This window comes from Haliaeetus albicilla, chromosome 6, assembly GCF_947461875.1.
Source record: "Haliaeetus albicilla chromosome 6, bHalAlb1.1, whole genome shotgun sequence".
NCBI classification, from domain to species: domain Eukaryota; kingdom Metazoa; phylum Chordata; class Aves; order Accipitriformes; family Accipitridae; genus Haliaeetus; species Haliaeetus albicilla.
Genome location: NC_091488.1, coordinates 40,890,589 through 40,918,552, shown reverse-complemented (window position 1 = coordinate 40,918,552; position 27,964 = coordinate 40,890,589). Strand labels below are relative to the sequence as shown.

General features: G+C 45.7%; 2 protein-coding genes and 1 long non-coding RNA gene across 17 annotated transcripts; 2 read left to right on the top strand and 1 right to left on the bottom strand.

Annotated features, from left to right (window-relative positions):
• The first annotated feature begins 318 nt into the window (after positions 1–318).
• NEPRO (nucleolus and neural progenitor protein) lies at positions 319–6,508 on the top strand. 3 transcript variants are annotated; one of them, XM_069785759.1, is made up of 9 exons: positions 319–429; positions 660–814; positions 1,635–1,711; positions 1,821–1,952; positions 2,300–2,377; positions 3,272–3,633; positions 4,317–4,378; positions 4,816–5,066; positions 5,530–6,508. In XM_069785759.1, the coding sequence occupies exons 1-9, from the start codon at positions 339–341 to the stop codon at positions 5,921–5,923; spliced, it is 1,602 nt and encodes a 533-aa protein (XP_069641860.1). In that variant the 5' UTR covers positions 319–338; the 3' UTR covers positions 5,924–6,508. The 3 variants fall into 3 exon arrangements, with proteins under 3 accessions (XP_069641860.1, XP_069641859.1, XP_069641861.1); XM_069785758.1 differs by having other exon boundaries at positions 4,317–4,387; XM_069785760.1 differs by lacking the exon at positions 660–814 and having other exon boundaries at positions 321–429; positions 4,317–4,387.
• A 440-nt stretch (positions 6,509–6,948) lies between these two features.
• Positions 6,949–9,527, bottom strand: TAF13 (TATA-box binding protein associated factor 13). The gene is made up of 4 exons (XM_069785764.1): positions 9,378–9,527; positions 9,083–9,161; positions 8,480–8,577; positions 6,949–7,586 (listed from the first exon to the last, which is right to left on the bottom strand). The coding sequence occupies exons 1-4, from the start codon at positions 9,402–9,404 to the stop codon at positions 7,416–7,418; spliced, it is 375 nt and encodes a 124-aa protein (XP_069641865.1). The 5' UTR covers positions 9,405–9,527; the 3' UTR covers positions 6,949–7,415.
• LOC138685721 (uncharacterized) lies at positions 9,485–27,946 on the top strand. 13 transcript variants are annotated; one of them, XR_011325131.1, is made up of 7 exons: positions 9,637–9,790; positions 20,821–20,908; positions 21,513–21,690; positions 22,264–22,320; positions 24,593–24,716; positions 25,435–25,538; positions 26,998–27,946. It is a non-coding gene; the product is annotated as an uncharacterized lncRNA (long non-coding RNA). The 13 variants fall into 13 exon arrangements; XR_011325134.1 differs by having other exon boundaries at positions 22,264–22,425; XR_011325133.1 differs by having other exon boundaries at positions 21,503–21,690.
• The last annotated feature ends 18 nt before the right edge of the window (positions 27,947–27,964 follow it).

Below are 27,964 nucleotides of genomic sequence, written 5' to 3'. Positions count from 1 at the left end.
TCCCGCTCCCGCCTGGGCGGCCCGCAGCTCCCCGCGGCCACGGGTGGCTGGGGAGGCCCGGGACCTTCTCCTCCGCGGCGCCAGGCACCCAGCAGCACCCGAGCCGAGCCGTGCCGTGCGGGGAAGGGGCGAAGTCACGCCAGGCACCAGGGACCCAGCAGCGAAGCCCAGGGCGGGCACCCTCCACGGGGCCGCCCGGCTGGAGGGCCGCCCCCGGAGAGCAGCAACCCCACCCGCCCCGGGGTGACTTGGTCCGGCCTGCCCACCCCCGCCAACATGGTCCCGCCCGCGTTCGGCCTCCCTCCTGCCCTGCGCAGCGCCGCCCCACCCCGGGGAAGATGGCGGCGCCGGAGGCGGCGTGGAACCGGCTGGACGTGCCGTGGCCCGCGAGCAGCGCGACGGTGGCACTGGCGGCCAAACACCCTGCAGGTCCCCGGCGCGGGGGCCGGGCCGAGCTGAGCTGAGCTGGGGCGCGGGCCCGAGGGGGGCCGGGAGGCGTTTTAAGCCGCTCCCGGGCGCCGTGCGGGACGGCGGCGCTTGCGGCGGGGGGGTCGGTGGGTCGGTCGGTCGGTCGGTGGGTGCTCGCCGGCCGCGGGAGGCGGGACCGTTGGGGGGCGCCTGAGGCGGGCGCTGAGGCGGTGCCCGTCTCCCGCCCGCAGTGAGGTGGCTGCCGGCGCTGCGGCGGCGGTGCGACATCGCCGGCAAGCGGCTGTCGGGGACGGGCCTGGCCGCCGAGGGACGCGTCCTGCGGGCCGTGCTCTACGTCTACCACCACAGGCTGCTCCGGCACCGGTCCTACCTGGCCCTGCAGCAGGTGAGGAGCAGCCCCGGCTGGCCGGCAGGTAGCCGGCAGCTGGTCGCTGCGCCCCGGCCCCCAGTCAGCAGTCCCCGAAAGGCCTTCGGAGCAGCGCTCGATGCCTGGAGCATCGCGCGAAAAGCGGTTTGGAGCAGGTGCCTTTTCGCCGGCTTTAAGCCTCCTCACAGTTCAGTTCAGTGGGTTTCATGGCACTGTGCAGCCAGGGCGATTTGTGCTTTCCAGCCCCGGGGAACCAATACTCGGTCTCTCATACGCACGCTGAGACCTGCAGTAGGTACAGTTCCATACCTTTGAATAGTAGGTACGAGTAATACGGGGTTTTCATTATCAATTAATTGTAATAATGGGAAGGGGGAAGAATAATCCTAGGCTACGCTATTAGGCACTTTCAGTCTTAAGATGAAAAGTGAACTCCTTACCAGTTTTCTGGTAAAGAGATTGTCAGTATCTTCAAATAACTGTTTTGAAATAGAATAGGAATTGTTCTTACCTTCTCAATTTGTTTATACATTCTCATTCTTGAAGGCCAGTACCAAAGGCAGGGGAAACATATACAGCAGAGGAAACCATGCAGCACCAATTAACAATGGCTTACTCCAGCCCTTCACTTAATTCCATATACACAATAGTGTGATAAAGGGATCTTTTTCATCATAGTGCAGATATAGGAGCATACTAGAACGTTCCATCATGCAAACCTACAATTTATGCTGTTAAATTGAATAGCGGAAGGTGTCACTTAATATAGTGACAGTTCTTAGACCAAAGCATTCCCATCTCTCAAAATACCAATCAAAAGAGTTTTCTTTTTTTCTAGGTAGAACAATGCTTGAAGCGCCTATGGAAAATGAACTTGCTGGGCTGCATTGAAACTCTGGCAGAACTGATTCCCAAGTATGTATCATGATCCCATATGTTATACTATCCGTTAACTGAGTCCGCAGAGCTAAAGCGAGGGGGAATGCTAGATCATAACCATCTCCTCATCCTTGTATCGACACAGGAAAAGTACATCCCAAGCCCGCGCAGAGTGCTTAGTTCCCAGCCAGCCTATGCTGGAAACAGTGGCTCTGAAGGTATTGGGAGGTTGCAAGCTCATACTGCGTCTACTGGACTGTTGTTGTAAAGCTTTTCTGTATCCTTTTTTCACCATGAAAACATTCTTACAGTTCACCAGCAGCACCTCATGAGACCAAAACTAGGTCTGCTGTAGGCCCTGTATTGCTGATGGATTCAACTGTGTAATTCATACGTGCAACCTGAAGTTTCTTTGATAGCCAAACATCTTATTTTCAAGTTATTATGTAGGGACCTCAGGCTGTTGGCTGGCTGCTGTTCCAGCCTTGAGCAACCCAAAGTTTGGATACTCATCTCACAAATTATCCAGGATAATATTGCCTTGTGAATTGCCTCTGGTTGGTGTGTTCAGCAGGTCTCATTACATGCTGTTTATTTTTTATCCTTAACTGGTGTAATCTTCAGCTTGTCCGTTAAACATCTCTGCTCGGAAGAATTCATACTTTTGAACACTGTGGCTTCAGGGTTGTTGAGCCGGCTATGGTTTGTGTATTCAAAAGTCTGTCTTGTTTGTTGTCTGTCTGTTTGACATGCCTGTCAGGGAGAAGGGCTTGTAATTAGGCCTTGCTGCTGAGTGAGCTTTATTCAGTTGGGAGGGGGGTGGGGGGTGTCCTTGCATCCTTTTGGACTTGATTCTAGCACCTGAAGAGTTATCCAAGTGAAGAGAGACTTCTTACGTGCTGTTATGGAAGGCTTTGTTCTTGGTTCATAGCAAACTTTATGTAGCACTAATAAAATCATGGTGTTAATGCCAGCCTGCTGCAAACACTAACATCTGGCGCTCTTTGCAGTGAGCAGTAAGTCCCGCCTCATGCTGAAAAGGAACGGCTGGGATAAAGTTGTTCTATGGTAACTGCTGAGCTTTCCAGGGAAATCAGTGTTCTGGTCTCTCTCAATATGAGAAAGTAACTGCTGTCTGTAGCTGAAGGAGTAACAGCATTGTTTAGAACAACTCAGTAGAACATTCTTTGGCACAAGAAATCTGTCTCCCCAGTAAATGTAGAGCAGGCGATTGTATGGCATCCGTGCTAGCACTGTTGTCCTGAGTTGGTACAGATTGCTTTTAGGGGAAGAGCTTATGTCAAATGATTTGGATGTGACCTGAGAACCTGATGAGTCCCAGGTGTGGCACTTGGCAAAGCTCTAGGGAAGCTCCCTCCTACAATCTGATCTTGAACAGTTAATTAAAGCTCAGACTAATATTAAGGAAAGCCTGGTGATGGAGTGTAAAAAGATAAGCTTCTATTGAGGGGGAATAGGGAAAGGGCAGCTTGGAATCTCTTCTATCAGCTTTTCTGCTTGAGCTGAAGGTAGTTCTTCAGTGAGCACAAGGTTTTGCAGGAGGAGACTCCTGACTTTTCTGTCTTCTTTCTTTAGGATTCAGTACAGATGTGTATTGCAGAGCCTCATGTCTTTGTATGGCATGTTGTTGACATCACTTCATCTGGTATCTGAGACCCAACAGATGCCTTATATCAAGGGGTTTACCTTCCCTTCTGATATCAGTAACTTCCTTGGAGTTAACATTTCTTATGAGGTGAAGAAGCAAAAGGCTAGAATGCTTACAACAAAAAAACCTACCAGCTGGCTGAAGAAGCTCTTCCCAACAATGCCAGAAGCAGTGTCAGAGGTTGGGAAAACAAGAAATTCTGTGACCTGCATGAGTGCTGTGAACAACTGTAGTGTCCCATGCCCTGTGGACATTGGAGAGCCAGTTCTGGTGACCAGAGCCAGCAAAGGTAAAGCCTTGTGCTACAGTGCTACTGGTTTCTGACATCTCAGAGACTGACCACAACTTCTGTCCAACAGAGTGTGGTTCTATACAAACTCCCCTTTCCTGTCCTTGGAAGAAGAGAATGCTGCACATACCCTTGCCTTTATATAGCTGTGGATAATGTCAGTATTGTGAGGTTTGGGTATTTTTTGTTGTTTTTTTTTTTTTTTAAACGTGATACAGCATGGAGAGAAGCAGGTAATGAATGCAGTATACAGATCCTGTGAACAGTTACTTTGTATTTTCCTGCTTCTGCATAGATGGGGACCAAGGACAGTGAGGAAAGCTAAGAGCACTGTCTGCAGTCCATACTGTGCTTGCTGGTTCTGGGCTGTGCCCAAGTCTTCCCCTGCAGTCAGGGCTATGGCGAGTGACTGCAGGCATCCGGGTGTTTGTGTGCAGCTTTTACCCATTAAGTTCTCCTTTGCAGCCATCTGCGAATCTCTGCATCCTCTTCATACCTTGCCAGCTGCCATGTGAAATGAGTGTAGTCCCCTTGAGTTTGCCTGGAAATGTTGAGTACAAGTGTGAGCCTGCTGAGATGGCAGATGATCTGAGAACTCAGCAGGGCAAAGCATTGTGGTGTCTCTGTGCAAAGACTTACAACCGTCTTTACTTCGTAATGGGAACTCTCCTCTCACTTTGTAGGGAAGCACCTGGGGTTTGATGTGAAGAGCTTACTTAGACCATCCAGACCTCCAACACAAGAGGTTTGTATGGTACTGTTTCATGCTCCTTTTATTTATTTAATTTTTTTTTTTTTTACTTTAAAGACCTTAACACTCAAAACATGGTATCCCTGATTGAAAATGTCCCCTTTCCCTACCTTATTTTTGCTTGTCTAATAACCTAAGTTAGCGTGAAAGTGTTGCACTGAAAATTGCTTATAATTTCTGCTTAGGAATTTGAGCTTTTGTTGGTATGTCAAGTGAAATGATCAGCGAGCAAGTCAGTAGTAGACAGGAATACAAATTCTAATTGCCTGCCTCTTCTTTTTGTATTCCACAAAACAAGACTGCTCTTTCACTTTCTCCTTAGGAAATAAGGAATGTTATCACAAAAACTTCAGGGCTCTGCTCCTCTTCAGCAGAGAGGATCAGGCATGTCATGTTTTTGAAAGACTGTTTCTGTAATTTTTTTATTTCAGGGTATAAGCATTGTGTCAACATCTTTTAAAGCAAAGTCAGCATCGCTTTCCTCTCGTATAGCAAAATCGCAGCATACTGGATCTCTTGTACAGATGGTTCAAACAGCTACATCATTTGGGGAACTGTCAGAGGCACTCAGAAAAGCTATTCTGTGGTGCAAAGGCAACAAATTCAAATCAGAAGCTTATTTTCTGCGTAACAAGTTGTTGAAAAGCAATCGGCTGCACCATGTGGAGGCTCAAGGATGCAGGTAATTTTGCATGGGTGTGGGGTTTCTGGATCTGACACTTTACATTTTAATATTATCTATTTTGCTACAGTGTAGAGAAATGCAGTGGTCTAACCTATTCTTTTCAAACTCAAATGGGATCGCTGCTTCAGGTTACTGGATGCTCTGACATGAGCATTCTATTTAGCTTCAGTCATTTGTGAAAGGATTTAAAAGGCTAACAAATGCCCAAATACTTAAGAGGGAGGATGAAAATGCAACTTAAATCATGTGCATGTTTAATGGTAATGATTATATGATGCAAGGGGTGTTGTCTGTCTTTGGAATGCCCTGGCTACTATATTGTACAAGGTGGTGTTGTATCTCCTTGGCATGACAAAGAAAACGGTAGAGAAGGCTAATAACCAAGTATCTCCAAACCTCAAATGAAGTAACACTTTAGCAGCTGATAAAGTTATGTTATGTGCAACTTCCTCCCCTTAAGCTTGAAGAAAAAACTGTGCTGTGTCAAAACATCTGTCTGTAAATACCTCCTATATGGGTCACAAAACGCACGCTGGCCAAAGCAGTACCTCAGGGCATGGCTCTGTCGAAGGAGGATCAAATCATCCACGCGCTTGAAGAGAACTGTGAAGACTGTTCGGCAAAAACCTGAGATTTTGGGGGTCTGCGAGAATAGCGCATCACTCATCCTCCCAGCTTACCAGGATGGGCCTCCGAGTCAGGAAGGACATTCCAGTGCTGATACAGGCTGTGTCAAACTAAGCGCACCGGGGACCCCTAAGCAGCTGCTGCTGGAAGGAAGCCCTGGCCCTGTGTGGAAAGAAGTTACTGAGAACATGGATATTGATTCTATTTTTGCAGCAATGGGTGTCTGACCCTGGACTTGCAAGAAGGAAAGGGGTCAAGTAATTAATTTTTTTTTTTTTTAAGTAAAACCCCTAGAACCCCAATGGTGTCTTGGTAACTTGCTACTTTCGTAGAATTCAGAGTGTAACTATTTTATTATGTTTTTGTAAAACAGCTTTTTTTTTTTTTAATGGAAGGGTGTTCCAAACAGTTGACTAGTCTTCATCCTTTTACCTAGCCTTTTCCAGGAGCAGTGACTTTTGAGTTATCCTTACTCAGTGTCCTTTCTCTAATTGCTCAACCATGTTATGTGCTGCTGTCAAATCCACAGTGCAAATAGTTACCATCCACAGTGGAAGGCTGCAGCTGATCACTTACTGCTGCTTAGGACAAAAGACCTGCTGCCACTTTTCCAAAGAAGCAGTCTTACACCCTTCCTTCTGTGCTGCTTGTATAGGGGACAGCCTTGATTTGCAGTATTATCACTGTTCAGCAGTTGTTATCCTTGTCCTGAAATAAGGAGTTAACTGAACCTACTGCGTCTGAGCTGCTCCAGAAACAGAGGAAAGCACAGCTGTGGCCTGCAATAGTAAACTCCTGACTGGTGAACATGTTTCTCACTGTCCTGAAATCTTTTTAATGTAAGTAAGTGCGATTTCTGCCAGCTTGGCAATGTAAAGCACAGCTACTCCAACATGTGTTAATGAAATAACATTAGAACAAGCACTGGGGTTAGTGCTTTCTGCCAGGCTCTTGCTTGTAACTAAGTCCCAAGATCAGGATCACCAGCAAATACAAAGAAAAAATTGTCTCAATGAAGAACAGGAATATGCTTTATTGTAGAGCACCAGCCTAACAGGGGTAAGGAAAGGCTGTAAGTGCAAGTAAATCAGGAATAGGTTAACTTCAATTTCCTAGGCTTACTATTGAGAAAACAAAAGAGCTGTGCCCACTAGGACAGAATTAAAAATAACCTTCCTAGCCAATTAAGTGCTAAAAACCCTGTATTACGCACCTTGTGTGAACTGATCAATGTAATTTTAGTTGTGAGGAGTGGGCACAAACTTAAAATGTTTTATTCAAAGAACATATACAGAGCAAAGAGCAGAACTTCTGTAGTAGTTTGGGCTTGAAGACTTTGTCCAGTTAACAAAGATCCATTTTCTAGGTTTCCTGTCACAGGAATACCCAGTGATAACTGAAATAGTTGTAGAGAATCACCCATTGTTAGCCCTCTAGATATCTGATTCAACACAGTCCTATTTCAGACTTCCTGCCATTACAAGAACCCTTAGAGCTCTTTTCTCATTTCATAAAACAGTATAAAAATACCTAAGTATACCACATACAATCAGATAACATTCAGCTGCTTGAATACTTCTCAGAAAAGGCTGGGAGTGAGGGCATACATCCCAGCAGTGACCTCCATCCTCAATAACCCCTCCAAACACCACACATCATGTTCCTTCCTTTTGGGCAGCAGGTGCCCAAGTAATGTCCCAGTGCAGCTTGCGCATAAAATCAAGATCCATAGTTTGCTTCATCAAAGGCCTTTCTGGCTCGTTTCAGTTCTTCATTCATAGTTAGGAGGTCTTTAACTCTGGCAAACTTCCGGGGGTCCTTGCGTATTAGAAAGACAATGTCCTCAACCTGTACACGACCCTGCCGCCCAATTGACATGGCCTTGTGTGTCTGTTAGAGAAAAAGAAGAAAGTCAGCAGGGTTCCTTTGCCCCTTAATGTTTTTTAAGCTCTCAATTCCACTTTATTTCCTGTCATTTTATAATCAAAAAGTAAGCAATTGCAGGATCTGGGCACCATCATCCTAGTCACAAGTAAACCATGGACTTACTGTTGCTCTGCTGTCCCCAGCTGCCTGTCACTTAAACCCAGCACATACCACTATATACACATAACAGTAATGGCATCAAAACTAAAGCCAGATTACACATAGGACACCCAACCTGCAGAGAGCTTGAAGATGAACAGCATCAGGCAGAACTTGAAAGCAGTGTGAAGTACCTGTATCACAGGACAGTTTAGGGCATTTTGATGAGGGAAGGCAAGGCCAACCTTTCAAAAGAAAGGGGATCCACAAACAGTAGGAATAACTTCTTTCAAAAAACAAAACAAACTTTCAAACAGTATCTAAATGTCTGGAAGAGTGATGGCTTCAGGCCCCAGAAGCTTGCATTTCTTTTGTAGCACAGAGCTACGTTCCTATCCACATAAAGATACTGGAAGTACACAAAAAGTCAGTAGACTTTCAAAGCTGAGCCTTGTCTTTTGTCAGCGGCACATATAGTGATGCCACAGCGAACCCCAAAGTCAGCCGTGTATTTTCCCACCACCAATACTAATCTAACTGCTACTTAAGGACTTCAGACACTGTTCTAAATCCACATGGAGCAAGATGCATGAATTTTGCCTTAATCTCAGAAAAGCAAAGTCTAAGTTTAGCATTTTCCTACTAGCGTCAAAGTTTTGGGCCTGAGATAATGCAGTATTTGAGTCAGAAGTATTAACCTTCAGAAGACTGAAGTCTTAGCAAGGATGTTTTGACCATGCTCTCTAGAGCTGACTTACCATTTCTGTGATAAACTCTATTACCAGGTCCTCGAGAATGTCCACCGATTCTGTGTAAGGGTTCTGGTCATCCCCGAATCCATACATCATGCATCTTACTGCAGAAAGAAACACTCAGTGTGAGGCCGCTTTCATCCATTCAGGACTGTCAGCAGCGTGCATCTAGTTAGCTACCAGCCTCCACAGTGATGCACCGGGATGGCACTCTTGTCTGTTGGGCAGGACAATCCTTGAGCAAACATACAGGAAATAAGCAGGTAGACAGACTCCAACAAAAGCCCGGTGCTGGATGTGCAGAAGAGCATGTCTGATGACAGACTCTTTAAATATGCATTCAGCCTACCAAGCGCTGAACACTGACTGTGTGACTTTTGGCACAGTTAGGTTCAGAGGATGCATTAACAGTATTTTTTGGGAGGTCTACACGACAGCTTTCTGCACTTCCAGCTGGGGTACAGAATGAAAGCCGTTGTTTGCTAAGGAAAACTGAGTTTTGGAACTCCGTAGCTGCCTCCTCAAGAATTTCAGCTATGTTTGGGGGAAGGTCACCGTCCTTAAAACCCGCCAGCGCTGGGCACGGCCTTCTGGCCCGGCTCGACTCACGCTCTTTGGAGAACAGCCTCTTCCTCTTGCCTTGCCCGCCGTCCAGGCCCCCGCCGGCTTCTTCCGCGTCTTCTTCAAACTAGAACGGGCACAGCGGAGGAGAGGCCGCCGTCAGCGCCCGGGGCGGCGGGGGGACCGGACCCCTTCCCTCCCTTTCCCGCGACCCCCCCGGCCCGGGGCGAGGCCTGGGCCGCCCGCCGCCCCTCCGCCGCACACGACGGCTGCCCGGCTGCGGTTGGGATGCAGACCGGAGCGTCCCGTCCAGCGTTCACCGACCCCCTTCGCCTCCACTCACCGGCGCGTCCTCCTCCTCGTCAGCCATGGCCGCCCGACCCCGACGAGCGCTTCCGGGAGGGGCGGGAGCGCTTCCGGGAGGGGCGGAAGAGCTTCCGCTTCCTCAGCGCGGGGGCCGCCATGTTGTGGTGCGGCGGAGGGTCTGGGGCGGCCCGGTCCGGCCTCGTCCTACTCCTCTCCGCCCGCGGTCGCGCTCCCCGGCGGGTTCTCGGTGCCGGCTCCGCTCCCGCGGCCGTCCCCGCCTCGCTGGGCCCGCTGTCCCGCCCGGCGCTCCCGCACACGAGCGACGGCGGCGGGGAGGGCTGAGGCCCTACCGCTCCGCTCTCCTCTGGAGACCCATCGCCGCGGAGCCAGGCCGGGCGTGCCGGAACGCGCGGGTCTCTCTGAGGAAACGGCTGCTCTGCCGGCGAGAAGGTACTGCGGGCTCGGCCGGGGCGAGGGGCGGCTGGCGTTCCGTGTGAGCGCGGCCGCGGGGGCACAACGCCGGCTGCAGGCGTTGCTTGCAAGGCCGGCGTCCTTTTCAGCCGCTTTTGACGTGCGGAAACAGACTCCACAGTCAGTGAGATTGTAAAGTAGGTGTGTGTTCATTCAGCGCTGGGCAGCACGGGGGGGTAGTCCCACCAAAGTCGTGCGCGCCCGACTCCGCAGCTTTAAATTTATACAATCAAGTGTTACATATACACAGAGTTTCACAATACGCCTATACACATGCATGACCTGTCCCCGCTTCCTATTAAAATGAGTTCCGAGAGGTCATTTCCATAGTCTCCTCTCAACTGCACCTGCGCAGTGCCTCCTTATGGTGGTCATCTGGTGGTCGCAGAGATGAAGATAGACGACTCCTCTTCATCACCGCTAGTAACCTCTTTTCTTGCGCAGGCTCAGTGGTTTCTTGGTATTCACCCAAGCTGCAAGACCAGTCTTGGCTGGCTCTTGGGGCCAGCTCCTGCTTCTTATCAGGAACTGTCTCTGCCTCTTGGCTGGTTCTTGGGGCCAGCTCTTCTTATCAAGGACTGTCTCTGCCTCAGCTAATTTCAACAATGTAAGCGCTAAAAATCACTTTTCATCCCCCTTTATTATATCTACGGAGATTCTTTTCACTCCCCTTGTCTCAGTCCCCCCTTTTCTAGAAAATAGTAAATTCTTATACTATATCTAATCCTAGTACTTCTAATAATACATTGTTTCCCTATCTAGCATCCTCTCAAAGTATTTGTTGGACTCGAGTTTCCATCGTAATTGATTCTTCTTCCATTCACTGTAAGAGTTTCCTGTACTCTTACAGCACCAAAAGCCACATCGAACCACTGTGCAAAGGACCACAGACAAGAGAATGATGATTATTATAGTGACAAACAGTTGCTTCAACCATGCTGAATTTGGCAACCAGGAGGTTAATTTTTCTAATATGTCTGTCAAGCCCCAAGAAGTGTCATCTTGGGAAGCTTCATGTAGTATTTTAGTCTTTTCCCATATCTTTTCAAGATCTGTTTCAATTTGTTGGTTTTGATTGATATAGGTACAGCAAGTTTGGTTTATAACTACACATAAGCCCCTTTCTTTTGCTAAAAGCATGTCCAATCCCATTCTATTTTGGAGTACTACTTTACTTAGGGATTGTATTTCCAGTTGCAGCCCTCGAATCGCATCAGTTGTAGCATTTTCTATAATCTCTAATGTAGCAGATATATTCACAATGGCTTTGTCCAATTCGCTTACCCTCACTAAAGAAGGGATTAACCATCGGACAAAACTATGGTACCCAGTACCTCGAATAATTAGTGGGTTTTCAGTCCGTTTTACACGGAGCCAAGGTGTTCTCAAAAACCCTCGGGGAGGTGAAGCTCCCTTGAATATACTGGTCTGAGGTGTGAGGTACCCCCGAACACAGTGTCCCTTCCAGTTCTGGGGTAAACTCTTTCTGGCCCTCCCATCCCCACAGAGCCACCAGTATCCGGGCCCTATGTTGCATCTTGGACCGAGATGCGACTCCCTTCTGTCTTGTCCTTGCCCCCTCTTTCCTGGCCCCTTCTTTGGTTTCCGGATATAATAGAAACTGATAGTTAAGTTCAGTCCAAGACGTTCTAATTTTCCTTTATCAAAAGTTCCCAGATTTTCTGCAAGGCTACAATTGTCCATGTCTCCCCAAATATTATCAGTAATATTTAAGCAACGGCCGGTAATTAAGACCTCTTTAGGGTCAGGTACCTCCAGATCGAAGCTGGGTCCCTGCTGGGTATTTCCCTTTCCATAAGGGCATGATCCATTCCTGTCTGGCCCGTCCCTAGTAAGAGATGTCCAGTTTGTGGTCGGGATTCCTAAAAAGGGGAGTTCCATGTTTCCCCAAGGAAGGGGATTGCATACCCAACAGTCTGATAAATTTAGTACTTTTGAGATACTCTCTGTTATATTTAAATAAGTATTTCGATCCCAAGCCTGCCCCTTGGGCAAGGTCCAACTAAGGAGCATGACAATCAATGTCTCACAAATTTGAGCATCAAAGGTCCCTTTTCTTGTGAAGTCCATTGTCTTTTGGGTGCTTTCTTCACCCTAGTGTGATGGATCCAGGCGCTCTGTTCCTTGATCCTAATCGCGGTGAAGGAGGTAAGTAGTACTTGAAATGGTCCTTCCCACTGCGGCTCCAGAGTTTTTTCTGTAAGAGACTATATACACATAATCTCCTGGTTGTACATTACGTACAGGCCCATCCAGACCTCTCCCTCGAGTCCCTACAACATGCTTCCTGATTTTATTAAGTTTCTTACCTAATGCTACCATGTAAGAAGTCATAATTTCATCCCCCGCTTGTACAGACACCCCTCTCTGTATCCCATAGGGTTGTCCATACAGGATTTCAAAGGGGCTCAGTCCTTCTTTCGCCCTTGGTCTTGTTCGTATATGCAGAAGGGCTAAAGGGAGAGACTGAGGCCATGTCAAATTTGCTTCTTGTCCTAATTTCACAATTTGCTGTTTTATTAAGTGGTTCATTTTTTCCACTTGACCACTCGACTGGGGGTGATATGGAGTATGAAGCTGCCAATCTATACCCAAATGGCGGCTAATTTGTTGTACAATTTTTGAGACAAAATGTGGTCCTCTGTCAAAGGATATGGTTGCTGGAACCCCAAAATGTGGTATTATCTCTTGTACCAGTATTTTAGTTACCTCCCGAGCTTTAGCCGTTCTTGTTGGGAATGCTTCTGGCCAACCTGAAAAGGTATCAGTTAATACCAATAAATATCAATACCCCCCTTTTCTTGGAAGTTCTGTAAAATTAATTTGCCATTGTTGTCCAAGCCCATTGCCTTTTCCAATCTGGCCCATTTCCGGCTTGGGGGTATTCTTAGGATTAGTCCGGAGGCAAAGATCACACTGTTGAGTCACCTGTCTCACCATGGTGTATAAATTTCTAGCCACAGATTCTCTTATCAAATGATTATACAGAGCCTCTGTTCCCCAGTGTCTTTTCCTATGTTTCTCCCATATCAAATGCCATAATAAGCAAGAGGGAACGATTAGCTTTCCCTGTGGGGTATGAGCCCACCCCTCTTCATTATATGACCCTTGTAAATCTGTAATGAGCTTCTGATCTTCCTTGGTGTATTCTGGCTTACCTTCTAGGGAGATCTGCCTATCAGGAATTAAGGCCCCTTCTATTTTTAGCCTTGTTTTGGCCACTTGTCTTGCCTTTCTGTCCGCCAGCTCTTTCCCTTTTTCCAAATCTGAGCTCACTTTCTGGTGTGCCTTAATATGCATAATTGCTACTTTCTTAGGGAGCTGGACAGCTTCCAGTAACTTCAGAATTTCTTCTGCATGTTTGATATTTTCCCTTGGGAACTCAACAGTCCTCTCTCCTTCCAAATTGCTCCATGTGCGTGTACAACTCCAAAGGCATATTTTGAGTCTGTATAAATGTTCACAGCTTTGCCCTGGGCCAATTCCAGGGCACGGGTTAGAGCAATTATTTTTGCCTTCTGTGCAGAGGTGTTCATGGGCAAAGCCCCTGATTCTGTTACCTCTTGGCTGGTGGTGACGGCATATCCCGCATGTCGATTACCATTTAGGACGTAACTGCTTCCGTCTGTGAACCAAGTTTCCCCGTTTTCCATGGGGCTGTCTTTCAGGTCTGGCTGGCTGGCGTAGGTTGCTTCGATGGTTTCCAAACAGTCATGATGTACCGGTTCTCCTGTGTCCCCACTGAGAAAAGAAGCTGGGTTGACAATGTTAGTGACTACAATCTCCGCATCATCCTGCTCTACCAATATAGCTTGATATCTCAGGAATCTTTGTGGAGAGAGCCAGTGTCCACCCTTTGCTTCCAGTACTGCTGATACTGTGTGAGACACCAAAACAGTCATTTTCTGGCCCAGAGTAAACTTTCAGGCTTCCTGTATGTTCAGTATCACAGCTGCAACCGCCCGCAGGCATCCAGGCCAACCTTTTGCAGTCGTGTCTAACTGCTTAGAGAGGTAGGCAACTGCCTGTCAATGTGGACCCAGGTTTTGTGCTAATATTCCCAGGGCAATGCCCTGCTTCTCGTGAGAGTAAAGAAGAAATGGCTTACTCACATCTGGGAGTCCTAAGGCCAGGGCTGACATCAAAGCCTTTTTCAGTAGCTCAAAGGCTCGTTTGGTCTCCTTGTTCCACTCAAGGTGTTTCTGCTCAGTGGCTGTCAACGCATACAGTGGTTTAACAAGCAATCCATAATTATAGATCCACAATTGGCACCACCTTGTCATTCTCAGAAAAGTCCATAACTCTTTTACTGTCTGAGGTCTCTGAGTTTGGCATATTGCCTCTTTATGGGCCTGTCCCAAAGTTCTTTGTCCCGCACTAATTTCATAGCCCAAATAATTCACTTTGCGTTGCATTACCTGTGCCTTTTTCTTGGACACCCAGTACCCCTGGAGTCCCAGGAAATTCAACAGACTCACCGTCCATGTCATACAATCTTTCTCTGTTTTGGTGGTGATCAGGATATCATCCACATACTGCAACAGCTTCCCCTCCTCAGATGGAGTTTCCCAGGATTCTAAGTCTTTTGCAAGCTGATTGCCGAAAATGGTAGGACTGTTCTTAAATCCTTGTGGCAACACCGTCCAAGTGAGCTGGGTTTTTTGACCACTCTTGGGGTTTTCCCATTCAAATGCAAATAATTTTTGGCTGGCTTCATGGAGAGGGAGGCAAAAGAAAGCATCCTTCAAATCTAAAACAGTAAACCAAGTCAATTCAGGTGTTAATATGGTCAACAGGGTATATGGGTTCGCCACTACTGGGTAAAGATCTTCAGTTATCTTATTCACCGCCCGTAAGTCTTGGACCACCCAATATGACCCATCGGGCTTCCGAAAAGGTAATATAGGGGTATTGAGTTCAGACTCACACTCTTTTAACAATCCCAACTGCAAAAATTTTCCTATCACCGGCCGGATTCCTTCTTTATCTTCCTTCTTTAGGGGATATTGTTTAATTCTTACCGGCTTTCGGCCTTCCTTGATCCTAACTCCAACAGGTGGAGCACTTTTCGCTATTCCAGGTACATCGGTAGCCCATACGCCCGGGTACACTTGGCTTAAGATGTCCTCGTTATTGCTTCCTTCTAGGGGTAGACTGGTTAAGGTTAGGCTCAATATTTGAATATATTGTTGATCTTTTACCGCCAGAGTAATTTCTCCCTTTTCGAGTACAATTTTTGCTCCCAATTGTTCCAACAAGTCCCTTCCCAAAAGTGCCTTTGGGGAGTTGGGCATATATAAAAATTTATGAATGCCCCACAGTTTTCCTGATTTATATTCTAAAGGTTTACAAAAATATGCCTTTTCACTTTGGCCAGTCGCTCCTTTCACCATGACATAATCATCTCCCAGGGGCATCAAAGCTTGATTCAAAACCGAGTATGTTGCTCCTGTATCTACCAAAAATTCTACCTCTTGTTGTGTTTTCCCTAGCTTAATTATAACCAGTGGATCCGCTAGGGTAGATTCCCCAGGTTCCCGTCAGATCTCCCTTCACATGGGCTACCGTTCTTCCTGTTTGAGCCCTCTGATCCTCCTTCTTGTTCCTTGGGCACTCCTTTTTCCAATGACCGAATTTCTTACACAAAGCACTTTGATCCTTGCCCAGTCGGAGCAAGTCTCGTCTAGGCCCTCTTCCTCTTTCTTCCTGGATAACAGCCATTAATTTCCTTTGCCTTTGCTTATATCCTTCTTCTCTGTTACTAAATACTCTCCATGCTTCATCCAACAATATTTCTAAATTCCTACCCTCTGTAGGGCGTAATTTCTGAAGTTTGTGCCTTATATCCCCTGTAGATTGACCCAAAAACAGGGAGACTAATTGTTGTACTCCTACCTCTGACCCAGGATCCAGCGGTGTGCTGCAGCGCATCACATCCCTCAGTCGATCCAGGAATTCAGATGGAGACTCAGAAGGACTCTGTTTAACTGCATATAAAGCTGACCAATTTATAGTTTTGGGGATTGCTCTCTCCATTCCTTTTGTAATCTACTCCTGATACCCCTGCAATCTTTCCATATGTGCAGATCTGTTAACAACCCACTTTGGGTCTTGGAGAGGGAAATATTCCCTTGTGTAATCTTATAATGATCCTCAGCAAGGTTCCCTGCTGTTTTTAAAATCAGCTGTTTCTCTGTCTCAGTCATATATTCCAATAATAGCTGTACATCCTTCCAATCAGGGTTATGCTGTTTTATAATAAATTGGAAATGCTTAGTTACACTTATTGGATCACTCCTATAATCTTTTGCAACCTTTTTCCATTCCCCTAGGTCAACAGTAGAAAAGGGTACTTTGATTAACATTGTCCCACCATCCGGCCCCACCGCCTCTTGGAGAGGTGCTTGTCTGTTCGGGGGGGGTCAGAGTTCTATCTGAGTCTGCATCCTGTTCCTGTGGTCGAGGGGGAGGCTTAAACAAATCAGTTAAATCTTGTTCTGGTGCCTGATGAATTCTATTTGCCTTAGTACATCTTTGTCCAATACTACATGCCGAACAACACTGCCTCAGTTTACCTCTAAGCTCCTTGTTGTTTTCTTGCTCAACTGTGAGCACCATGGGGTCCTGTGGGGTTACCATTCCACAGACCCTTTGCCACTCTGGATGGTTTCGGAGGGTGAAAAACATGTCTGCATACGAAGCCTCATCTCATTTTCCTTCTCTCCTTAAAAACAACATTAGTTGTAATAGAATATTATAACCTATTGACCCATTAAGTGGCCACTTAGCATCCCCTTCTAACTTATACAACGGCCACCATTGATTGCAATATTTAATAAGGTTCTTTTTACTTTCTGTACCTCCGGTCCCAACTATACCTTTCTAGTGGGCAATTACACAACCCAGAGGACTCTTCCTTAATACTCCTCCTTGATTGTTTCCCATTTTATAACTTCTCCTAATGATTCTTAAGTTTGATTTTGGCTTCTCCTTTTAGTAAGCTTCCATGCAAATCGTTTCTTACTCTTCTTTATAGTCTTCCCCCAGTTTTCCTCCCACACCTCCCAAATTTCTGGAATTAAATTTTCCCTTACACACACTAATCTCACTATTTTGGATTCTTGGTGAGCTCTTTCCCAATCATAAAAGTGTGGAATTTGGGGAAAACACTCAGGGCAGTCTGGTTTCCGTCTGCTAGATGTACGGTACCACCTTCTCCCACAAGATTTACACTTCAACAAAACACAAGCCGGATGCCAATTATTATATAGTCCACTTGCAAGCCCACATACAAAGCAGGGAGTCACCCCTATTAATACATAAAGACATTCACACATTAACAAACATACATACACCTATAAATTTCAACATATCATTTCCACACACCCACACAAAATCTTTAACATAAAATTTCCAAACTTTCATATCATACAGTCATCGCTCCAGTTGACAACCTTTCAGCAGCTGCAAAAATGTACCAAGCGCAATTGCGAGGGGGTCCGCTTACCCCAAAAATGTACCAAGCGCAATTGCAAGGGGGTGCGCTTACCCTTCTCCTGCCTCTTATATACCAGTCATCGACAGGTCCGTCCTGGCTCCTGATACTGGGATGCAGCAGTCACCCCGGATTTGCTCGATCTACCCCCAAGATCGCTAGTGGCCGCTCTATCGGTCAGAAAATCCCCCCTTGTTACCATACAGGGTACCCTCCTCCCATACAGGGACTACGCTGCACGCCAGCTCTGCGCGATTTACCAGTTGCCCTGGCCCGTACGATTTACAGGCTCCCTCTGTGACACATACCGTTTGGTCCGCGGCTTCAGGAGGTGGTTGTCTGCCCCCGCGGTGAGTGGCTGTTGGTCCCGCAGCCGAGCAGAGAGTCTCCTGGCTGGCTCACCAAAACTGATGTGCAGAAACAGACTCCACAATCAGTGAGATTGTAAAGTAGGTGTATGTTCATTCAGCGCTGGGCAGCACGGGGGGGGTAGTCCCACCAAAGTCGTGCGCGCCCGACTTGGCAGTTCGCCTCAAGTTTATACAGTCAAGTGTTACATATTCACAATACGCCTATACATATGCATGACCTATCCCCGCTTCCTATTAAAATTAGCTCCGAGAGGTCATTTCCATAGTCTCCTCTCAGCTGCGCTTGCGCAGTGCCTCCCTATGGTGGTCGTCTGGTGGTCGCAGAGATGAAGATAGACGACTCCTCTTCATCACCGCTAGTAACCTCTTTTCTTGCGCAGGCTCAGTGGTTTCTTGGTATTCACCCAAGCCGCAAGACCAGTCTTGGCTGGCTCTTGGGGCCAGCTCCTGCTTCTTATCAGGAACTGTCTCTGCCTCTTGGCTGGTTCTTGGGGCCAGCTCTTCTTATCAGGGACTGTCTCTGCCTCAGCTAATTTCAACAATGTAAGCGCTAAAAATCATCTTTCATCCCCCTTTATTATATCTACTGAGATTCTTTTCACTCCCCTTGTCTCACTTTGATGTCAGTACGTTTTTAATAGAGTGCATTTTCCTCGGGGGGAAAAAATCATAAAGTCTAATTCTCCTTTGTAGGTGAAGACCTGGGGTTTTGTTTCAGTCCTCTGCCTACAGTAACCAGTTTGCTGTGTAACCACCTCCCAGTGTAGACAAACCTTTGCTCTCGTTGCCTGAGAAATGGTTTGATGAATGGAAGGAAACACGGGGTTGGACTGCTGCCTCTCACCCCAGCAAAAAAAGTTGTACTTCTTTCAGATTGAAGCTGTGGCACAAAGGAATTACTCCAAGATAGATTTGGTGACCCTTCCTAAATCTGTATATTACACTCATTATTAGGTTGTCAGGTCATTCGGTTTGAAAGGGAACTTGGGAGGTGTCTGGTCCATTCTCCTACTTAAAAGAGGGTCAGCCATGAGGTCAGAAAGGTGGTCATTTCCCAAACAGCCAGTCCCTAGCCTGTGTGGTTGCCAGCAGCTCTTCCTTCCCTTGAGCAAGACTTGCACTTGCCCTTGTTCAATTTCATTAGGTTGCTGTCAGTCCTTTCCCTTCAGCTCTCCCAAGTCATTCTGAGTGGCTGCCCTGCCCTTGAGCTTGTCAACTGTTCCCCCCAGTTTGGTGCCCTATGCACGTTTGGCAGGAACGCACCTCTTCCAGATCACTTGTAAAGATGTTAAACTGGACACATCCCAGGATAGACCCTTACAGTGTTCCACTTGTAACTGCCATGTAGGTAGAGTGTGACCCACTAACTACTACCTTTTGAGCCCAATTATCCAACCAGTTTTTACTGATCTAGTTGTGCACCTATCCAGACTGTAATGTCCTAATTTGGATACAAGAATAATGCAGGAGACAGTGTGAAAAAACTTGCTAAATTTGGGATATATGACATCTGCTATTCTCCCCTCATACAAAAATCCAGTTATTTTATCATAGAAAGTAGTTGGGTTGGTCAGGCATGATTTACCCTTGGTAAATTAATGCTGTCTCCAAACTCTTTCTTCTCTTTCACATGCTCAGAAATAGGCTCCAGTATAACTCACTCCATGATTTTCCCAGGGACAGAGGTAAGGATGGCTGAACCTGCGATTCCCTGGATTGTTGTTTTGGCATCTGTGAAGATGGGTGCAACATTTGCTTTCTTCCAGTTGCCAGAGACCTCCACCTTGCCAGAGCGTTGGCCAGTGCTCTCAGCACCCTCAGCTGTAGCCTGTCAGGTCTCATGGACTTGTAGGGGTCTGGCTTTTTTGAGTAATTCCTAGCTTCATCCTTATCCACTGCTGGCAGCTCTCCTCTTGGAACACTTTTACATATTTCAAAGGCCTGTGAGACCTTTTTGGTAAAGACAAGCAGAGGTATTAGGATGTATGACCCACTCCACTCAGCAATAGACCTATGTTTGCTGTGTTCAGCTTTTTACTACCAGTGTAATTGCAGAAGTTGTGGTTGCCCTTGATGTCCTTGACAAGTCTCAGCTGCAGCTGAGTTCTGGCTTTCCTTACACTATCCCTACACACCTGGGGAAAGTTTCTAAATTCCTCCTTTGCAGCATGTGCCTGTTTCCACCTCCTATATGCTGCCTTTTTATGTTGGGGCTCCATCATGGGTTCCCAGTTCAGCCAAAGTGATCTCCCAGTATGCCTACTTATCTTCCCAAGTATGAGGATGGCCCATTGTTGTGCTTGGAGGATGCCCTCATTAAAGACCTGCCGGCTTTCCTGAGCTCCTTTACCCATCAGAGCCACCTTCCATGGGATCCCATGTAGTTGTTCCCTGAGTAAGCTGAAGTCCAGGATCTGCTACTCTTTCGTCATTCCCCTCCTATTTCATTGCCACTATGGCCAAGTTGATTACCAGGTCCCCAGTGAGCTCTTCCTTTGTTAGTGAGCAGCAGATGCAGCTGTGTGTCACCCATGGCTGGCCCATCCAATACGTGTATCATGAAGCTGTTCCTGACACACCACGGAAATCCCGACTGCTAGCGTCTCGTCGCGTTGCCCTTCCAGCAGATGTCAGGGAGGTTCAAGTCGCCCATGAGAACCAGTCTGATACAGAGACTTCCTGGAGTTGCTTAAAGAGGGGAGAAATGTTCATCCACTTTCTTACCTTGGCTGGGTGTTCTGTAACAGACTCCCACCAAGCTGTCACCCTTACTGACCTCTCCTCTTGTCCTGAAGCTTGTAAAGAAGGTACATTTATCCTTGCAACAGATAATTATGGAACAGCTAATGTGAGAGCAACTTTCTCTTTGCCTTTGGTTGGCAGTTGGTTTGTGACTTGAAGCTGAGTTCCTGTGCACTTGTAATATGTTGAGTATGAATTTGTGTATTCTGCATTGCTGACTCTCATTTTAGGAAAAATAGCGCTAGGGTGTCATACAGAAGTCTGTGGGCTTCTCTTCCTCCCTCCCCCCCGGTAATGAGAAATTGAAAGATTGCAGGTTGCTTTGTGACAGGGTTTTATGGAAAAGGTGTCTCAAATGAACTCTGGAATTTCCCTTTCAGATCGTCTGTGACTCGGGAAAGAACACATAAACTTGCTGATGCCCAGCTCTGGTCAGGAGAAGCTGAAGATGAAACTTAACAATATAAGGTAAGATCCTGGTGCAGTTACAGCACAGAGTTCCTTGCTCTGTCAGGAGAAGGCTTCCTGGAAGTAAATGTCCTTGTAATCTGTATGGATTCTAAATACTTACGACTTTACTAGCTCTTAGACCATTTTAAAAAAAAAAAAGTTAAAGTAAACTTGTTTTTTCTTCATTTCCTGATGGCACTGGTACATGCTCTTACAACATGCTAAGGTTTTAAATATGGGCTAAGTATAGGTAGAAAGGGAGAAGAGGACAGGTTGTTTCATTGCTTGCATGCAGAACCAATTTGGCCTAGCTGAGGCAAAAGATTGGGCTTTACTCTTGTCTGCTTTTAGCACGATTTTGGGTAAGTTCTTCCTTCCTGCTTTATATGCATCCATATAAATATGCATCCATGCTTGGTAGGTGGTTTGAATTTGAGCACTGTGAATGAAGAGTATTTGCTTTCTAACATGGTGCCCTGGTTTCAGCTGGGATAGGGTTAATTTTTGTCCTAGTAGCTGGTACAGTGCTGTGTTTTGGATTTAGTGTGAGAATAATGTTGATAACACACTGATGTTTTAGTTGTTGCTAAGTAGCGCTTATCCTAAATGAAGGATTTTTCAGTTTCCCATGCTCTGCCAGCAGGCAGGTGTACAAGAAGCTGGGAGGGAGCGTGGCCAGGACAGGTGACCCGAACTAGCCACAGGGATATTCCATACCATGGAACGTCATGCTCAGTATATAAACTGGGGGGAGTTGGCCAGGAGGGGCAGATCGCTGCTCAGGCATCGGTCAGCAGGTGGTGAGCAATTGCATTGTGCATCACTTGTATTTTCTTGGGTTATATTTCTCTCTCTTTTTTGTTACATTCCCTTTCATTACAATTATTATTATTATATTTTATCATTATTGTTATTACTATATTTTATTTTACTTATTAAACCTTTCTTATCTCAACCCATGAGTTTTACTTTTTTTTTTTTTGATTCTCCTCCCCATCCCACTGGGAGGAGGGAGGAGTGAGTGAGCAGCTGCGTGGTGCTTAGCTGCTGGCTGGGGTTAAACCATGACACATACTAAATTATTTTAGATTAATAAACTTGAGATTATGCTTTTAATAATAAATAACATACAGGAAGGGGAATGGACTTAGTCTTTTTTTTTCAGTGAAGTAACTGATGGCTCTGAGAGCTGGAGGGCAAACAGCTGGTGAGTGAAACTATTGGCAGTTGTGAAGAGATGGAATTAGATGCTCTTGCTGTTCTTGACAGTGAGGGTGGAAATCCAAAAAGAAAATACGTTCTTCATGAGCTCTGGAGTTAAGGAAACAGGAGTGGATGTGTAGCCTTTTCAGTTAAGTTTCACCTTTTTCCAGCTCTCACAGATTGACGCACAATTGACTAACTATGGCCAAACAACTTGGAAACTGAAGGTAATCCCCACAAGCATGGCAGTTTCCCATGACCGCAACTTTGAAACTGAGTTTAATTCAGAGGGTGGAGTACGCTTTCTCATCAAAAGCAGGACTTAAGTCAATGTGAGTGTGTTGTGGTAACTTCTGTGTATGCTGCCCGCTTCTGGCTGTAACTGAGCATTCGGTCTGCGAGCCTGCACTGGTATCTAGAAGTCTCTCACTGTGGCAGTCCCTCACTGACAGGGGGCCAAGCATGGCTCAGAATGACTTCCCCTAAGCCAAACAACAAGTACAATGTGACTTGTAGATCCTTTTTTCCGTTCTATATAATAACACTTGACTTCTGTCAACATCTAAATAAACAAATTTTTTTTTTTTTTTTGGTGAGATATGTTCCTTGCTGTTAGCCTAAACTAGGTCAAAAATGTCAGAGGAGGGGCACCCAGTCATAGAATCATAGAATGGTTTGGGCTGGAAGGGACCTTAAAGATCATCTCGTTCCAACCCCCCTGCCATGGGCAGGGACACCTTCCACTAGGAAGCTACAGGCTGCTCAAAGCCCCATCCAGCCTGGCCTTGGAACACTTCCAGGGATGGGGCACCCACAGCTTCTCTGGGCAACCTGTTCCAGTGCCTCCCCACTCTCGCAGTGAAGAATTTCTTCCTTGTATCTAATCTAAATCTACCCTCTTTCAGTTTAAAGCCATTACCCATTGTCCTATCGCTACCTGCCCTTGTAAAACGTCCCTCTCCAGCTTTCTTGTAGGCCCCCTTGAGGTACTGGAAGGCTGCTATAAGGTGTCCCTGGAGGCTTCTCTTCTCCAGGCTGAACAACCCCAACTCTCTCAGCCTGTCTTCATAGGAGAGGTGCTCCAGCCCTCTGATCATCTTTGTGGCCCTCCTCTGGACTCACTCCAACAGGTCCATGTCCCTCTTATGCTGGGGGCCCCACAGCTGAACACAGTACTCCAGGTGGGGTCTCACGAGAGCAGAGTAGAGGGGGAGAATCACCTCCCTCGACCTGCTGGTCATGCTTCTTTTGATGCAGCCCAGGATACGGTTGGTTTTCTGTGCTGCAAACACATTGCTGGGTCATGTTGAACTTCTTGTCAGCCAACACCCCCAAGTCCTTCTCTGCAGGGCAGCTCTCAAACCATTCTCCACCCAGCCTGTATTTGTGCTTGGGATTGCCCTGACCCATGGAAATGGAACACAGATCAGTTGCTTAAGTAAGTAATGTATTTTTCAGCTAGGTTATAAAAGAAGGGCCTATGCCCCATGCTGTTTAACTTGTATTTTACTTAAGTTCCCACCTGCAGCTGCAAGATCTGTGTTTCTTTGTAACTTAATATCTAAGGCTTGGACAAGATTTATCCTCATCAACTTGGAGACCTGTTAGTGTTTCTTAAAGTCTTAAACAAACTTTAACCTTGAAATACTTTATACTGTAAAAACATGTTTCTTGTTATTTTTATTGCATTACTTTTAAGTTGCTTATTGTACTCAATATTTCTGGTGAATTTCTTAGAAGTACTCCTTTAGAATACTAGGTTTAGAACAAATGTCTCTTAAGTATGCCTTAGGAGTCATATTGGGGAGCCACTAAGGAGGGAATAAATATTTTTCTGTTAGAATGGTCTTTAAAAATTGTCCAAAACTATTCCTTTATCCCAAATGTTGTAAATACTTTGGCCACCTGAACCCTGGCTGCTGTGGGCCAAAGCTGTCAGCAGTACCTTCTGACAGCGTGCAAACCATAGTCACGCTCGGCTTGCTTACAGATCTACCTGCCAACTCTTTCCCAAGTTTTGTTGGTATTGTTCCTTATTTTATTTTTCCCATCATCAAGTTCTAGAATTTCTGAAATGTCTCTTGTAACTGGGGGCTGAGTACTAGATTTCCCACACCTTCTGTTTTTTTGGAAGAAAAAGAATCTAAATATCAGCACAATGTTTTTTATTGTCTTTGACCACAAAGACAGCTGTGGTTCTGAAGTCCTACCCAATCTACATGGGCCTTGGTCCAAGTGCATTTGTTTTGCCCTCTTAAATAATACTTCTGAATTGTACAATAGCTTACATGCTTCATAAATCGTTGTGAGTGGTTTAGCTAATTTTGCTGATGCTTGAGAAATACAAGTTTCTTGTGCCTTCGTCAGGTTTTGCCTTAAGAAAAAATTGTTATATTTTTCCTTACGAAGAAAAATCTGTTATGTCTCCAGTAGGAGGCTCACTCTTCTAGTGTAGTAAATGCCTTGCAAAGTGAAGTTTGAACAAAGGTTTTTCTCTAGGAAACTGAAGAGGAAGAAGGAAAAGATGCAGCTGAGGTGCAGACACTGGAGAAACAAAAACACACTGGAGAGTAGAAGCCAAAGATCAAGCACGGAAGGATCCCAAGGAATGAATTCAGAAGAAGTGAGTACAGCGCCTTTCGGTGTCTGAGTCTAAACAACCTTCCCTGGCGGAGCTCGGGGCTGGTGCCATCCCAAGACACCACATTCTGTGCTTGCACCAGGGGTGAGGGCAACAGCCCAGCAGTGCTGTATTCATCACACAAGAACCAGTGGAGAGTAACTTATTGGGGAACAGCATTAGCAAGAATAGTGCTAAGACTTATTCCCCCCTGCCCCTTACTACTTGTTGGCATAGTATGTTTTCCATTGTTCTCAATGTTTTTCAAAGAAAATGCTGGTTTAAGTAGCTATATCTGTGCAAGTGGTAGATTTATTGTCTTGTATAAACTTTGTAAACGTGCCACACAGTGTGCAAATACCCTTGTAGATTATTAGAATACAAAAATGTGAACTACCTTCCCTGGAAAAAATCTGCTGTATATTACCTAAACAGTTGATAGCTGCTCAATAATTACCTTATTGAGCAAAACAGTTTTCGGTGCTTCTATAAGAGGTCCTTGTAAGTAGACTAGTTAAAGCTGAAGTACTTAGAGATCAAGTATTTAACAAGTGCTTGGACAGTGTTAAATTAGGGTTAAAATTAATTTGTGCATACAGGCTTAATGCTGTGGCTAGTTCTTAGGAGCAGATTAAATTGCAGTTACCAAACCCAGTATTAAAATCACTTGTGTAGGTAAAGAAGGGCTGCTTACTTTACTTTTTATTGGTGTTGGTTTTAGATACGAACTGGCTGTGAATGCATCACATGAGAAGAAAAGGAAGTTACAGGACTGGCTATAGCATATTGTGAAGAGGGTGGCTTCTTATATAGAGGCCCATAGAGGTAAGTCAACCACTCTGAATTAAGAGTACTTTGGTTCAGGCATCACTTAGAAGTAGGCCTGAGTGAAGTCAGCCCTGCTGTACAAACCTTGAGAAACTGTGCTAGGCCGTATCTTCTCAGGAACTTAAGGAATTTAGGTTGTGTCTTACCAGGAGCTAACAGTACCAGCCTGAGCGGGGACTGGACAGTACAGCTGTTGGGCTTGCACAGTTACATGTAGAGCAAAGGAGAGTTTGACAACAAGTCAACCACTTTACACTATAAATATCTGCAGCCACCACAGCCCGTTGAGCTCCCTTGCACAGCGGCGGGCTGCATGGTGGTGATCTCCGCTTGACACCTCTCAAGGTTAGTCCTTGAGGTCGAGAGATTCCTTATCCGACATCCAATAGCTACAGCGAGGTAATGACATTCTGTATTAGGTCTAAAGCATATTGTATACAAACTAGCTTAATTATTAGAAGTGTAGTAAGTAGTAGAGTGTTTGACCACTGTCTGATCATCGTTTAATCCTCATTTAATCAGTTTAATAAAACCTTTTGGTTGATCCCACAATAATGACTTCTCTTAATAATTCACCTGTGATGCCTCTCAATTTATTAACTTACCATCTTTATTTTGGGATGTAATGCAAGACCTTTTCTTAGTTTGCCTTTTCTTAGTTTTGTTCCTTTCCTCTCATCTTGTGTCCTGTTTGTAGCACAGGACAAAACCACAACTTATTCCTCCCTCCTCTGCCTCTTCTGTAAATGGGTTCTGGTTTTACTCTGTTTCCAAAACACTTAAGCAGGAGGGTGATGTTAAGAAGCTGTATGTCTCCCTGGCTTTGTCCCTGTTTGCACAGAAACAGCTACAATTCCTCCATAAAATACAGTATCATGTTATAGCTGGGATGAGCAGGTATTAAAAGTAATCTCAAGCATGAGTAGGGTTAGCCAGTGATACAGACTGGAAACATTAGCAGCTGCTAAGATTTCTGTTTCCTCTCTTGCCAGGAACATTGATAGTTGAGGTAGCAGTATCTTGCTTCTCATGGGCAGCCACCCCACTTAATGCAGAATGAATTGTCTGTATTCAACAGTTGGTGTGTTCTCTTTGGCATCCAAAATTTGTTTCGTACCTACCAGTGCTCCTACTGCAGTGCATCCTAGTTCTGAGCATAGTCTGAAAACGATGCCAAGCCCAAGGAGCAAGACTAGACAAGAAAAAGAGTGAAAGAACGCAACACCAAAACAACCTTCAAAGTGACAGTCAACCAGAGCTCTTTCTACCTTAGTGCACATTGCCTCTCTGTGTAAATGCCAAAGAGAGCTAAAATCCAAAATGTCTGTGAGCCCCCCTCCCTGCTTTTTAAAATAACCCAAGAAACCTGTTTAGGTTTCTTCATTAATATTAATAGATTTATTGATGTAGCATCTGGTCAGGGTCCCTACTAAAATTCTATTATTCTACACTACAGTGACTCTAGGGGACTGTTGCAAGAATACAGTCAAAATACTGGCTGTGTAATGCCAGGGTTATGGTGACAGACTAGACCAGATGCCGTAGAGGAAGAAAAAGGAGAAAGTACTGCTGGAAGACCAGAGAGATGCACAAGGTAAATTCCTTTTCCATAGAAGCCTGTACTCAACATCACTTCTGTACATGACAGGTGCAGAAGAGGCAAAGCTTTACAAGGTAATGCTGGCTGCTTGCAGTGTGGTGTGTACCCTGCAAACAATTTAAGACATCAAAAGCATTTAAAACTGAAATAGTCTTTACTGCTTCAGTATGCTGCCAGTCCCTCCTTTGATCAATGAGTGGGGAAAAAAAAAAGGGAGAGCTTTTGTGTCCCTGGCCTGGGGAAGTGCAGTTCCTCACTCCACAACATAGCATGTTCCTCAAGAACTTGGCAAGAAAGTCTGCTCCTGTGTCAGATGCCCGTTTAACCAAAGCATGTTCCCATGAAGGCACTGAAATGTAAGGTTTAAAGTTTAAGTGAAGGAGAGGACTTGATTTTATTTACTACCTTACCTGTGACGGGGCACTGGTTCTCGCATGTAACAAAACTGTGGTGTTCCCTCCTGCAGATGGGTGAGGAAAATCCAAGAGTAATTCCAGTGTTGGAAGCATTCATGAATGAAGATCTTTTGACCAATAAAGCAGAAAACCCAGATGTGTCCAGAGGTAAAACTGGTTCTTCAGGGTAAGACTGTACCTGCTGTTTCTAGTACAGCTGTAAAAAACTTATGATCTAGCACCACGTGGCTTCCACTAAGGACACCTCGTGGCAACTATACACACCCCCAAGGATCATGGAGTCCAATTCACTGTCTGCTGATATTTCAAAGCACTTTTTATATAAATGGATTTACCAGACATATTTAATGTATTTAAGTGGTTAATAAAAGACTTCCCAGCACTGTTAAGGTGTTTTGTTCTGAAGA

Excerpts from the sequence above, each read along its gene's own strand:
- NEPRO (XM_069785758.1), top strand. The coding sequence starts at position 339 with ATGGCGGCGCCGGAGGCGGCGTGGAACCGGCTGGACGTGCCGTGGCCC. Across the intron at positions 430-659 it reads GGCGGCCAAACACCCTGCAG|TGAGGTGGCTGCCGGCGCTG; the intron begins GTCCCCGGCGCG and ends TCCCGCCCGCAG. Across the intron at positions 5,067-5,529 it reads GTGGAGGCTCAAGGATGCAG|CTTGAAGAAAAAACTGTGCT; the intron begins GTAATTTTGCAT and ends CCTCCCCTTAAG.
- TAF13 (XM_069785764.1), bottom strand. The coding sequence starts at position 9,404 with ATGGCTGACGAGGAGGAGGACGCGCCG. Across the intron at positions 9,162-9,377 it reads ACGAGGAGGAGGACGCGCCG|TTTGAAGAAGACGCGGAAGA; the intron begins GTGAGTGGAGGC and ends TGCCCGTTCTAG. Across the intron at positions 7,587-8,479 it reads TAGAGTTTATCACAGAAATG|ACACACAAGGCCATGTCAAT; the intron begins GTAAGTCAGCTC and ends TTTCTCTAACAG.